We start from the raw sequence: 14,092 nt of genomic DNA, 5'->3' as shown, positions 1-14,092 counted from the left end.
GAAAACAAAAGTTGACATCCTTTATTAGGTTTTATTTCTTCATCACACACTATTCAGAAAGATGACTTAATTTTCTTTTTGGTTAACTTTTTGCAGTGACATGTTTAAATATTTCTTTTTCATGTTTGAACAAGTATGACTGACTAGTACGTCAACTAAATTTTAAATGCTGATCAGCTGTCCATAATCCTAGAGAATTGCTTCAAGGATTTAGTAGCTTCTAACTTCATCTGAAAGTCACTACTTTCCTCCTTATTGTCAAATACTGAGATTGATATATTGATGGGTGATATATCCAAAGTAAATTTTAATATGTGCTCTGACAGCCCCCAAGAATACTTTGTGCTTTATTTGTATCAATACACACCTGAACATCTAAATCCAAAGTGGCAGCGGAGGTGAAGAATGCAATTACTTTAAAAGAAGATCCTGAATTTTGCATAACAACCAAAACATAAGAAAATATTATTAGTATTCTAATCTGAAGTGTCAGATTAAGAAAACTTTCTTTTGTATTCTTTTTGCCCATGAAGCATTTTGGAACTTATCAATGGATCCACATTTCAGAAGTTCCTCAGATGAGGTTTATGTTCCATATTAATTTGAGAGTATTAATAATCTGGGTAAACCTAAAGAACCTTCTAACAGTCTTGCAGCATTGGCTTTTTTTGCACAAGCCATGAATGCTCACTGTCTAAATAAGTGATAATATGTTTGGTTGGAAAGTAGATCTGTTCAATGAAAATTTTGCATCCCTATTGTATGTTTGTTTATGTATTCTTCATAACATGAGAGTTTCTATTCTGTAGCTGGACAAATGTATTGCTTATCAGATATGGCGTACTATTTCTAGATTAATTTTTTAGAACTAACATGCTGTCTTCGTGATCTTCAGATCATCTTGCACTTTTAAAGTATATACTTTGGATGTCTTCCATCTTGATCCTATCTCATCATATGTGTATAAACATGTAATTTGAGGGAATGTAACTGGTCATTTATTTCTGCCTTCTGTCTCAGGTCAGGAGGACAGGGCTATTTTTTTGTAGAATTAGAAAGGACAGCTTTGTTCTGTTCTGTGGTTATTTCGTTAACCAGAGATAGTGCTTTCAGTGTATTCAGAATGGGGGTGCTGATAGAATAAATTCTGGTTTGCTGTATAGTGTTTAAAAGTAGAAATTGCTTTTCAATAGAGAGAACCAGGCCAAGGGGAAAGGCTGGGTTCCTTATCAGACTTTGATGTAACATTTGGTGAAATTCAAAGGGTAGAGACTGTTCACATAAGTGATTTCAGTACCTGGAGGATACAGGAAAAACTTTGACTGCTATTAAACAACTGAAATTCAATAGTCTGACTGCTTCAAATGGAAGACTTTGTTTCTTATTGTCAGCAGGGTCTCCTCTCCTTGTGCAGGTGAGAGCATTTTTCCAAGGGGAGCTAATAAGGCGGAAGCAAAGAATTGCAGTTCATTCGATCATGTTGCAGCCTCCAGCAGTGACAGGGAGAAAGATGTGTGCTTTGCTCATCCTTCTTCTTTAATTTATAATGCAAAGCTGAAAGAACTGAATATAAATACAAGTGAAAATGTGAATTGTGAGGGTTTTTTTTTCCTCTCAGCTAATATATTTGTTGACAGCGCAGCAGTGACTGAGATTCAGGCTCTTTACTAGCAGCAACCCATCAAAGCAGCTACCTCCAAGAGCTAATCCATGTAATTTATTAGTTATTAAAAGTTAGTACTGCTATATCACTGCCTATACTGTATTAGAAACAAATTGGGGTTCAGGGGTGGTTACGTTCTAGAAATTCTATTTTTAATTTGAATTTATACATTTGTATTGTATTTAAAGGTTTGTTATGCTTTTTCCTGATGATATGACATCCAAAGAAGCAACTCAGTGAAAAAGCATGGCTATGCCCTGTAGCATTAAGCAATGAGAGGGTGGAGGCTCCAGAAGCTGCCTTTTTATAAGCAGTAAAGCCAAACACTGCCTGTTCTACCTCCTTAGACCTCTGGACTTCAGTGTTTGTCTCTGAGAGAGGAAATAGAAAGAAAGGATTACCCCTGATGCTCTGAATGGCTAATTTGGGGGAGATGCTGCTGTAGACAGGGAATTTAATTCCTTGCTGTTAAGGAGAGAGAGCACAAAGGTGGTGTAGTACCCTCAACTCCTTTTGCTGTTCTGTGCCCCTCCCCAGTAGAGAATACATAAACTGGAAAGGAAAATTGGAGATTGGGATTCCTCCTTGCCCTGGAAAATCAGCCTTTTGGTATCTGAAGTAATTAGGGTATTCTGAACAATACCCTAAGAAGCCTTTCTCTGAACAATGAGTGTCCTATAAAAAGCAAATACAAGTATCTTTGGACAGCAGCTTATTCTGAATTTTCAGTGTCTTAACTCTGCTGTCTAATATTAAAAATATGCACAGTGGAAGGGAAAAAAAGTGAAAGCTATGTACTTCATTGATTAACACTTACTGGGGGTGATTTGTAAGAGACTGTGTCTATGTATATGTATATTTTTGTATGTGTATATATATGCACATTATATATATAACATTAAGAACAAAAAAAATTCTGTGAAGTCTTGAAACAATCCTGATACTGTTTTTCTAAATATGTTTGATCAAATCAACACAAACATCCAACTAATAGCATTTTAATGCTGTTTTAACAGGTTTTGTCAGGTTTTTAGAAGGCTACTACATTGTGTTAATAACAAAAAGAAGAAAAATGGCAGATATTGGAGGTCATGCAATATATAAAATAGAAGATACAAATATGATCTACATTCCAAATGACTCTGTAAGAGTCACTCATCCTGATGAAGCCAGGTAAATAATGGTGGTAAATAGTGTGTACGTTTTGAATTTTTTCTAAGCAATGGTGAACTGCAACTAGAAATTTTGGCCATAGAATTCCTTCTGTTAGTATATCATTTAACCATTTTATCTTAGTTGATAAATTAGTGTGGAAGAATGGAGAGTGGGCCACAAGTTCTGTGGCGTCTAACCTGGCAGGTAAATACAACTGTTACAGTCTTTCAGAGCTTTTTGTTTGCACCTCCATGTCACCTACGTGTCAGAGCTACATCCTAGCAAATGTGCACCAGGAAGCATCCAATATATAAACACTGTTCTTACAAGGGTAAAGTAATGCTAATACTGGTTTATACTGTTTGGAGTACTGTTCTTTTGTGAGTAGCTCTAGCATCATGTTAATCTCATCTAAAGAGATCTTTCAAGAAGTGCTGAGTAAATTATTTAATTTAGTGATTCTGTGCTGTCAGAATCTTGTGAGTGTTGGTGTTGTGAAGTGTGATAAACTGACCCATTTGTAAGTTTAGCTTCTTTTTTCCTTTGTGTGACTTCTTTCTAAAGAAAGAAATTTGGGCCTTTGATCAGCAGGGCATCTTGTGTGAAATGTACAAGTACGACCTGGTGGTGTTTTTATCAGGGCAGGGTAACTACTTCTATGAGATACCAGGCAGATTATATCACGAAACTGCTTTTCAGTCTGTACCAAGTGTGAATACTCTAAAAGTTGCGACGGATTATGATAAACTGATGTCAGGTCATAAATCAAGCCAATGGTAACTATTAAAAAAATTTTCACTGATCGTAAACCTCAGTCTCCCCTCTCAGAACGCAGGAGACCATATTATCTAACCTGTATATTTATGGTGTTAGCCATTTTGTCTTTCATAGTGTTATGGTTTCTTCTAAGAATTCGCAAGTGCGTGACATGTTGAAGTAGGTATTTCTTGTTCATTTATTTGAGAATAACTGTGAAAATATTTAATTCTCGTATAGTACTGTTGTGAGTTTACTTGTGTAAGTCCTAGAGATTTTGACCCACGTATGCGGAAAATAGAACTCAACTGTATCTACAACTGCCTAAAGAAACAGGGTATGTACACGAGTAGATACTGGATTAAAAAAAGGCTATTTGATTTATTTAATCCAGATGCTGACATTCCAGTGGAATTAACTGTCAAAACAATTACAGTAAGATAGCTAGAGAACTTATGGCAAAAGTCAATATTTATATGTAGTTTAATTTTTGAGATCCTCTGAATGACTTCTTGGGGTCTGTCTGGTTAAAGTGATAACTTTCCCTTTAATTTGAATTATTTTGCTAGGTATCTGAGAATCTTTCAAAATGTGGACCTTTCTAGCAACTTCTATTTTAGGTAAGTATTCATTACTAATTCCTTTAAAAAATTGTATACTTAGACTTTCTATAAGATTCTGCTCTTGGTGTTCTGGGGAAATAAGACATATGATCACACTGCTTGTCCGTTTTCATCTGTGTCTTTTGAACCTGCTTTCTCCTTCAACGAATTGATTAGGAATGCAGGCTCCATGAAGTTGAAAAACTGTAGAAATATTAGTGACGTGGTGGAAGGTAGACACTAAAATCAGTGTTTCCACTGACTGTTCACCTTTGTCAGATTATGCGGAAGCTCTTTCTTTAGAAAAGTAGTGTATTTCAAGGGTTTTGCTTGTCCTGTCAGTTTTTCTTTCTTGATCTCATTTTCCAGAAATAAAGCTTTGCTTTGATTCAGAAACAAAGATACAGAAATAGGTCCTCATCTAAGATATACCCTGTGTAGGGTACATCTTTCATAGGGCCTTCTAGGCATTACCAGTTCTCTTGCTTACTGCTTCATAAATGCCATACCTGAGACAACCTTCTGTGTCCCAGCTACTATTACACATGAGATTTTTGGGACAGCAGAAAAATGGGGGAAATGTGGTGATAAACCTGGAAATAATAGTTAGAAGACTTCAAGACTTAAGAAACAAAGCAAAAAAACCCTCTTGCAAGTAGCAAAAGGTATATCAGTCTAGAACATACTCCTTCTTGGAAAATAAAGGCTTTTTGTCACAACTGTATCCGTGAAGATGAAACCTACCAAAGTTTCATGTCTGTTTTGTGGTTTTGCATGGACAGGCTTTTTCACAGTATAAAACCTGCATTTTCTTCCGTGCTTTGTCTCCCAGCTCTAACATTATACAACTTCCAGGTTTTTTTCTTCTTGGAGACGATGGAGGTATACTGTTTCTGTGATCGTGCATAGAGGGGAAAGGTGAAGGTTCTTATTAAAACTCTGATAAACACATTTATCAGCTTAATTTAAATTGTTCTTGGCTGAAATCATAGCATATTCTTCTGCATGGTTTTCATATAAATCCTGAATAGAATTAGAAGTTAGTTATACGAAAACATTTGGTCTAAGGGAAAAACGAAGGAATAGCCTGAACAAGTCTTTTACTGGGATATTGTTTAAAGGTTCTGTTATATGCAGCCTGAGCATGTAACAAACTTTTGGGTTTTTTTTCTAACAGCTAACTAAGCATGTCAGGTCATTGTTATGGAAATGTGGTGAATACATGGGTTAGACTTTGTTATCGTTAGCAATAAATCTAAATGTCCAATGTTTAAATAATTTTTTTTAGATCACCAATGAATATCTAGAAGTTACTGGGGCACCAGTAATCACTGATGCCATCTTAGGAAAATCTTTGGAAATCTGTTTGTATTTCTGATTCAAGTGTCGTGTAAATTTGGTTTCTCCTTGGGGAGGTGAATCCTAGTGGCTTATAGAATTAGCAATTAGTGTAGAGTGTTGTCAGTATAAAAGACGTGAGATGCAGAATTTGTTAGTATTATGGAACTAATTAAAAAACTCGCCTTTTGCTTATTCAGCAGCCACTGTCTTAGGATGCATCTATGCTGCTATCACAAATTTGAAGACAGATACAGTTTTTGTGGACCAAATTTTTGGCTGTTTTGAGTTCAGGTAGTAGTTAGAGAGTAGTACTTAAATCTAAGAAAAATGAGGTTGTCTATGTATATGGGTATTTCAGCTATTGTACTGTAAACAGTTTCTATGTTTGTAAAGCTTCTTTTGGAAATCATTTGTATCATTTGCCGTTAAAGAATCAGAATCTGTGTATCTTGTTTAAAAGTTTTTTTTTTTAATGGATAAAATAGTACTGTGTTAAAATAAGTACAGATGGAGAGTAAGGGCTTTCAGAAAAGTCCTGTGCATGTACAATTATTAATAAATGATAACTGTCTATCAGTTACAGCTATGATCTATCTCACTCCCTTCAGTATAATCTTACTGTTCTGAGAATGCCACTTGAGACATTAAAAACTGAAACAACTCAGACACGACAAGAAAGTTTTGATATATTTGAAGATGAAGGACTTTCAACACAGGGTGGAAGTGGTAAGCCAATATGTCTAATTAAACTAATGCTGTTAGTCATGAGTACATTTAGAATATGTTCTACTTAAGTTTACTTTTGAGAAACACTTGGGTCTTCTGTATTGATCAGTGGTCTTATAACGTGCCTGAAACAACCCCCGACCCAAATTTATGCAAGACAAACTTGTACGCTGTCCACCCGTTCATTTTTGACAGCCTAGAATAGACCTACACTGACTACAAGTCAAAGAATGGTAATGAATGTTAGGTAAGTAACTAATCATCTTTGATACTGGAACTTACTATGTTAAATAGTTGTAAACATCTATCATACTGTCACATAAAAATTTAAAAGTAAAAATTAATGCTGTATACAGTATGCCCTAAATCTATGGAAAAATTGAAAGATAATCAAATAATATATTTTCTTTTAAACAAAAGAGAGCCCCCCACGTCTCTGTACCCCCACCCCAAGATATTAGTAACATGGTCATATATATCAGGATATCAGAAATTGATTGTAAAATAGTACAGTGACAGAAATTAACATGAAGAGTGGAGAGAGCAATTATTCCTCCTCTGTAAAGACTCTAACCTGCAAAATCCCTCAGGAATACATACAATGGCATCATCTCTTCAATGTCTTTGTGAAAACATGGGGAGATGAAGATGCCATAACCTTGACCCCATCAGCAGCATGCTGATAACACACATAACTCCATTTCCAGTAGGTATCAGCAACATATCTGTTCATATGATAGAATATATGTAAGAAATAGCCACCTGTCATTCAAGAACAAATTCTCAACAAAGTAATGCTAATAGAAATGAGGAAGAGCTGATCGAGTGTTTGTGGCCAGGTTCTGCTGAATGTATACACTCCTTCACCGAGGTTATATCGATTTTCCGTGGTAACTTGGGTTACTAGGTAGCAAGTTTGTTCAACAGCTGCATTTTCATCTTCTCTGTTGGGAGAACTCATGTTTTTCTCCCAGAAGAACATTTGGCTGCTCTAATTGACATACATACTGCTACAATATAACTCATCCTGCCAGAAGCTTCCTCTGAAAAAAATAGACAAAAAATGTGGCTAATAGAGTTCTTGTCCTTTTCCTTCTCTTTAAAATTCAGACTCATTCACTTCCCTTCACCACCTTTTAGTGCCAGTTGTCATCTTGGTCCTGATTTTTGAAACAGAAAAAGGCTCAGATTCCAGATATATCAGAAAAGGGATTTTAATTTGCAGATCTACAATAACTACATTTCTTGGTGTCAGTGCAAATTAGGAAAACCAGGCTAAATTATGTGAGAAAGGGATTGTCGTGCTTTTTGTAATGATCTTCCAGAGCCTAACAGGTAATTCCAGAGGTGACCTAGAACTGAAAAGCTTATAAAGTCCTCCTGTGAGAGTATTTTTGCCTTAACTGGAATTCACAACTTGGTTTATTCCTGTATTATCAAATCTGCTGCTGCTGACATGCAGAGGTCTCCTTTCAGTACTGGAAGTATCAGAAAATTCTGCATGAAGGCACTCAAATACTACAGTGACTGGCAACCATAGAAAAGTTGGAAATCTTTGTAAATGCTGAACTTTAGCATGTGCCTGAAGTTATCTGTGTTTGTCAAACTTGAAGGATGCGAGTAAATGATACGCTGAGTTGCAGTCAAGGGAAAATCGAAAGAAAGGTCCAATGACCTGGATTTTGAAACAGTTCAGTGCAGGTAAGCTTGTTTCTTAATTGCTAATGCATTTTCATTGTAACAACTTCCTAGGTGTATTTGGGGTTTGCAGTAAGCCTTACGAAAAGTATGTGTGGAATGGCAAGCTTCTGGAGGCAGTAAAAAATACTGTTCATCGTGACTGGCTGCTGTACATTATTCATGGATTCTGTGGGCAATCAAGTATCCTTTTATTGTTGTAACAAATATTAGTTTATTGACTTTTAAAAAGTTTGAAGGTGTGAAATACATTGAATTATTTCTTCGTAATGTAAATACTTATAAATTTTAGAATTATTTGTTGGCTTTTATTTTCATTGCTTTGCTAGGTTTTATGGCTAAACAGGAAATACAGTTATGTTCTTGTTACAGGGTTCTGACACAGGTAGACTGCATTCTCAGTGAGGCACTGTTTGTAAGTGTGGGCTTTAGTAATAAAGAAGTTGAGAGGATTTTAAGGCTCAGCTGTATTTCTCACTGATATTTGAGGAATGGGAGAAAAGCTACAGAGAACTGAATTGCTGACATAGAAATGTTTTCGTACTAATCTCGTTTAAACATTTTTTTAGTAACTCAGATTTGCAGAAATTCTGTTTCTGTTGAAGATGATAGAACCTCATGCCTACTGTGTGCAGAGAGTTAAGTAAACAGTAGAACATCCGAAAATCTCTTTTCCTGGCTATATGTTATTTGAAATGGGTAAATGGGTCTATGTACATTGTAATAATAGGAGAAAAAGCCCAAATGCATATCACGCTCCGAAGAAATGCCATCTCAACATCTTAGTTGATAAGAATTTAGTATATTACAGACACTATATTTTAATCATCAACAGTATCATGTTAGTTCAAAAGCCCGTCAACAAAATATCTGGGGAAGCAAATACAGTTATGAAGTTAAGGTTAGTGGGGTCTTTGCAAAACTGAATTTTGTTTTTTCATGATTGTAAGGCTGCTGGTCATTAGCTTGGTCCTCAGACAGAAAGCTAGATCTGTTTTTATATACCACTGTTTCATCTGGGGTCTTAGTTAATCAAAGTGGTAGCTGTGTATCTACCACCAGCATTATGCCTGCTACTTCTTTGTGAGTGACAATAGTCTTTGCTCTAGACATTTGATGAGCAAATGTCTTTTTCCCTCTTTCTTGTGCCTCCCTTCTGCTAAGGAAGCAGTGATAGTCACGCTAGACACCTAATTCTATCCTTTTTGGTTTTAATAATAAAAAAAAGAAAGCCTAACAGAAAGCCACCACTGCATCCGTAGCTGTTTGCCTCTGGCTTTCAGTTGATATTACTTAAGTAGTTGCAAATTTATCTGCTTTTCCAGACAAATAATTAGAGGGTGACTAATATGCCTGATCTGAAAATAGAAGCTCCCAGGCTTTGATCCCAGTATTCACAAAAGCAGTATTTGCAGCCCAAGGTGAATCTTGTACCTATTTCACCTCCATTGTCACTTCATAAAATAGAAGTACTTCTCTTCCCTATGTTGTGAAAAGTGATTGATGTATTGTAATGTATATTCCCTTTTCAAAGTTCTTCAGAACAATTGTTGAAAAGGGCAATGCTCTCTCCCAGCTGCAGAAGAAATTTCGAAACCATACTCATGTCTCTAAGGAGATTTTAGTAAATCAGGTGTTTCGCTTTCGTACACCTTTTTTAGAATTTATTTTTGCTTGCATGAAGTAAGTGAATGAAAAATTGCACATAACGTGTAAACCTTAACATCTCTTTCAAGAACTATTAATATATGGTCGCCCTATATATGTCACTCTGATAGCCAGAAGATCAAGCAAATTTGCTGGAACGCGTTTTCTGAAACGAGGAGCAAACTGTGAGGTAAATTAAATGTGATTTTAGGGGTTCCTCTCTGCCCCCCAACATTATGAAAGCTTGAGCTTGACTGACTGGAGAGCTGAAATGTTTCAGAGGGTTGATAGGGCTTTTGTTGTAAATAATGCTATTAGTTGATGTTATCAGGGCTATCATTACATTTTTAATTAAGATAATAAAGCTGTTGTTAAAATAATAAGTCTTAACTGGCAGGGTTTTTTTTCGCACTTAGAGATAATGTTATTTCCCAAATAAAGAAAAAAAAAATCTGATAATATACATTTAGGGACAAATGGGAATTTAACCTTCAGTGGAGTTCTCACTACTATGATTTTGTGTTTTACAGTTTAATTGTACACTGTTTGTAATGACCAGTTCTCTATAATGCCTGCAGCTCTGATGTGTCGTGTCTACATCATACGTGTATTTTTGTTTGTTTTAGGGAGATGTTGCTAATGAAGTGGAAACTGAACAAATACTTTATGATGCTTCAGTTATGTCATTTTCTGCAGGGAGTTATTCTTCCTACGTTCAGGTTCGAGGATCTGTCCCTCTGTACTGGTCTCAAGATATTTCAACTATGATGCCTAAGCCGCCCATAACGTGTATGTACAAATTATTCTTGTGGTAGTTTATGGTTAGCACTGTGTCCTAAAGAAACACCTGAGAGAGTAAGTGAAAACTAAATTTGCAAAAATTGACAAATTGTCTATGCATTTATTCTTCGGGAAGCTATAATTTAAGGGAAACCAATATTCTTTATAATAAATATGACATACAAACATTCAACCGTAATAAAAGCTGCATTTGATGAAATTGAATAGAAATCAAATTCAAGTCCATCTTAGACTTCACATTCAGAAATGGAATACAAAAAACTTCCGTTTGAAGATGTCCCCTTTCTTTGTGCTTATTATTTTGTATACAAAGTTACCTACGTTTCTCTTAGTATTGTGGAGACAATTTTGAACAATTTTGAAAGTGGTGGAAAATGTCTGGGCTAAGTTTCATGGGGCCAGAATAACTGCGCTTTGTAAGCATCTCATGCAAGTTTTGGTTAAGAAGTCACTTCCAATTTGGAAAAGGGAAGATTTTTTTAACAGCTTTTGCATGAAAAGAGAGGAGAGTATGTAAGGGTATCATTACTGTTAGAGAATTAGTATGTATTTTGTGAAGAGTACTTTTAAGGGAAAATTATTTAAGTGACTACAGCTTGCTTAATATAGTCCTGAATATATGCATTTGTTTCAGTGGACCAAGCAGATCCTTTTGCACATGTTGCTGCCCTTCACTTTGACCAAATGCTTCAGAGATTTGGCTCTCCCATTATTATTTTGAATCTTGTGAAGGTACAATATTTTGAATATGTTCTATGTTTTCTAATTTTTAATATGATGCTTATTTCTGTACAGTCACTGTGTAATTTTGATTGTGCTCTAAACTAGTACTCGCTTATAAATGGCATATTTTCTTTATAAATCTCATCCTACACTGGATAGTACATAACTCTAATTGCTTCCACTACGGCCCTTCAAAAAAAGAAGTTTCCCACGTTGATAAACTTCTTCTAGTATCCTTTCACTGTTTTTTTCAGGTTTTTGCTATTACCCCTTAGATGTGAGCAAGTCCAAATAAGTTTATCATTGAACTTAATTTAGCACAAAAAAAAAATGCTAAAATAGTATGGTTCCATGCAAAGTGAGGTGTGTAGGCTTCTTGACACAGATGGCTAAGTTATTTGAAATATTATGATAAAGACTTATCTTCTGTTGTTTGCTCTGTCTGGTACAATCATGGAAGTACAAGCGGGAGAGAAAATTGAAGCATCTGATGCTAATGGGCAGTGCCAGTGGCAGCAGGGTTGGACTAATGGGGGGAGCTTCATGATTGCTGCTATAATGTAGTTTACTGCTGTGTGAGAGCTTGTGGTACAAAGCCTGGATTCTGGGTGGCACTGTAATTTTAGTTATTACATCTTGTATTTCTGTTGAGATTTTTTGTTTTGTTTTATTTTTTCTGTTCTGATCCAGCCATTTTCTGTGGTGGCGTCTGTTTCCACATTTGAATTTAATATATTAATTTGTTTTGCTTGAATCATATTTAATTTATCATGTTGTAGAACTGTATTCAGTAGGAAAAAAGGATCTTTTATGTGCAGTAGGATCTGTTCCTAGTATAAAAATAGGGAAAATACAAAAGGAAGGCTTTTAAAACTCTTAAGTTGTAATAGATGGCAACTAGATAACCTATTTTCTATTTCTATAACCTTTCCTGTGTAGGAGTGCTTTTAAGACTCTCCAAGAGTCTGTGAAATCAACTTAGGATAGCATTTGTTGGCAAGAAAATTATTTTATCTCTTGCAGCCACAGCTTTCAAAAGCCATTGTTCTAGTGTGAGTCTAGGCTCACATGAGCTTGACACGTGAATCATTATATGTTTTTATTCACAGGGCTTTTGATACGGTGGCTGAAAACGCATCTCTTTATTTCCCTCTCTGTAGATGCTCAATATTAAGATGCTAAAATTCATGTTCCATGTATTACTTTATGTACCGCTTAAAAAAAAAACCTGGGGGGAAAAGTCCCCAAACCTGAATACCTTTTTTGGGATGTTGCTGTTGCTTTTACATGAATGCTAAGTGTTTCTATCTCCAGTACTTTTATTATTTGATTTCTTAAATGTTGATGAAACATAAATCTGTGTCCTCCTTTATCTGTGTATCCTAGAAACTCGTTAACTAGTAATGAATGCATTAGGCTTCCTTTGGGTTTGTTTATTTATGTCTGCTGTTATGTATTTAAAGCAGTTTCTATAACTTAAGGTTGCTATAGGTTTTAGTTTTGGATGAAGTTGAGAGGAAAGCCATACTAAAATGTAGAGTGCCAAAACATACCTTGCCATTCTCTGAATATATCATAATTCTAATTTTTCAAAATCACTGCCAGGCTGGGAGATGGGAGCTGTGGTTACCCATCTCCTGTCAGCAAGGCAGAAGAATTTGCCTGGGTCCTCTTGTACTCCAAAACTGAATGGGATACTTTCCTTTCTGCCTGTCTTTTTCCTTCTTTTCTGTCCTTGTCCATTTCCTCCATATTACCACTTTTGTTTCCTTGTGCTCTTTGCTTTTATAGGGTTCCATTTTTCAGCCAGTGATTATGCACAGTTGAGATGGGTGACTTTTACTACTAATACAGATCAATTGTTAAAAACCCAGAACATGTAGATTTTTGTCTCTTCTGTTCTTAATTTAATTGTACTAATTATAAAGAACTGCCCACTGTTCTTAGAACTTCCACTTTTAATTTCTCTTTATATACATACATGTGTATGTATGCAGGTTACATACATTTGTTAATGAAAATTACAACGTTAACTTCCTTTTCTTCTTGCTAAAGGAACGTGAAAAAAGAAAGCACGAAAGGATTCTTAGTGAAGAACTTGTTGCTGCTGTGACATATCTCAACCAGTTTTTACCCCCAGAGCATGCAATTATATATATACCCTGGGATATGGCCAAATACACTAAAAGGTAGAAAAGATCCGTCTTTGTACTAGTGCCCTTAGCCACAATACAAATAACTGTATGCTACTGAGTGCCTCTCTTCAGTTGAATGTAGGTTAGGAATGATGGGAGAATTTTGTTAGGATCTATGGACAGAGTAAAACCTCAGCTTTTTGAAGGATTTTTAATGTTTTCTGTGGTTTCTTACCAAAGCGGAGCAAGGCCTGAAAACTTTGAAATTCTCTGCAAAGGAAAATTTTAGAGAAAAGACACAAAAAAGCCATCAACCTTCTTTTCATTTTGAATTAGTCAGAATACTGCATTTTGTCAGCTGCTCCATTTCAGTCATTGAATTTATTGAGTTACAAAAACAAGAGGTTTCATTTCAGTCAGTCTTTTCCATTTCCTCTTCCACAAGGAAATGAGGGCATTAATTTCGATGTTATAAAACATTTAGATTATTAGAAGCATGTATCTTAGAAAGGCAAATGTATTCTGGAAATTTTTCTTCTATGATTTTGGTCAATAGAATGTTGTACTAGTATCCTGTGAAAAGGATGAATGTTTTCCTAAATGTAGAAATATTTACAAGACACAAACATTTTAAATCTACAGGTATAGATTGCTGTTCTTAAGTAACGCACAACTTGGTTGTAAAGTTCTCTGACCTGCATATGTCTACTGTATTTTATAATGCCAAAAATTCTAGAAGAATTGTTGGATCAACTTTCAGGTGTCTGGTACTATATCGGTAACAATGGACAAACTGATATGGTTCAAAGGGCAGGAACATAATTAATTTTTGTCAATAAAATTTT

At 35.5% G+C, this 14,092-nt stretch overlaps 1 protein-coding gene across 2 annotated transcripts in view; it reads left to right on the top strand.

The window, feature by feature from the left end:
• FIG4 (FIG4 phosphoinositide 5-phosphatase) overlaps positions 1-14,092 on the top strand; it is a 72,687-nt gene that overhangs the window by 13,478 nt on the left and 45,117 nt on the right. For both annotated transcript variants that reach the window (XM_068416936.1, XM_068416926.1), the window contains exons 4-11: positions 2,680-2,836; positions 4,144-4,194; positions 6,095-6,243; positions 7,996-8,124; positions 9,678-9,778; positions 10,215-10,377; positions 11,024-11,121; positions 13,168-13,301. In XM_068416936.1, the coding sequence (XP_068273037.1) occupies positions 2,680-2,836; positions 4,144-4,194; positions 6,095-6,243; positions 7,996-8,124; positions 9,678-9,778; positions 10,215-10,377; positions 11,024-11,121; positions 13,168-13,301 (982 nt within the window). The remainder of the gene's footprint in view (positions 1-2,679; positions 2,837-4,143; positions 4,195-6,094; positions 6,244-7,995; positions 8,125-9,677; positions 9,779-10,214; positions 10,378-11,023; positions 11,122-13,167; positions 13,302-14,092) is intronic.

This window comes from Nyctibius grandis, chromosome 1 (assembly GCF_013368605.1).
Source record: "Nyctibius grandis isolate bNycGra1 chromosome 1, bNycGra1.pri, whole genome shotgun sequence".
In the NCBI taxonomy this organism is placed as follows: domain Eukaryota; kingdom Metazoa; phylum Chordata; class Aves; order Nyctibiiformes; family Nyctibiidae; genus Nyctibius; species Nyctibius grandis.
Note: the sequence above shows the minus strand (reverse complement) of the source record. Positions and strands in the feature narration are given on the sequence as shown.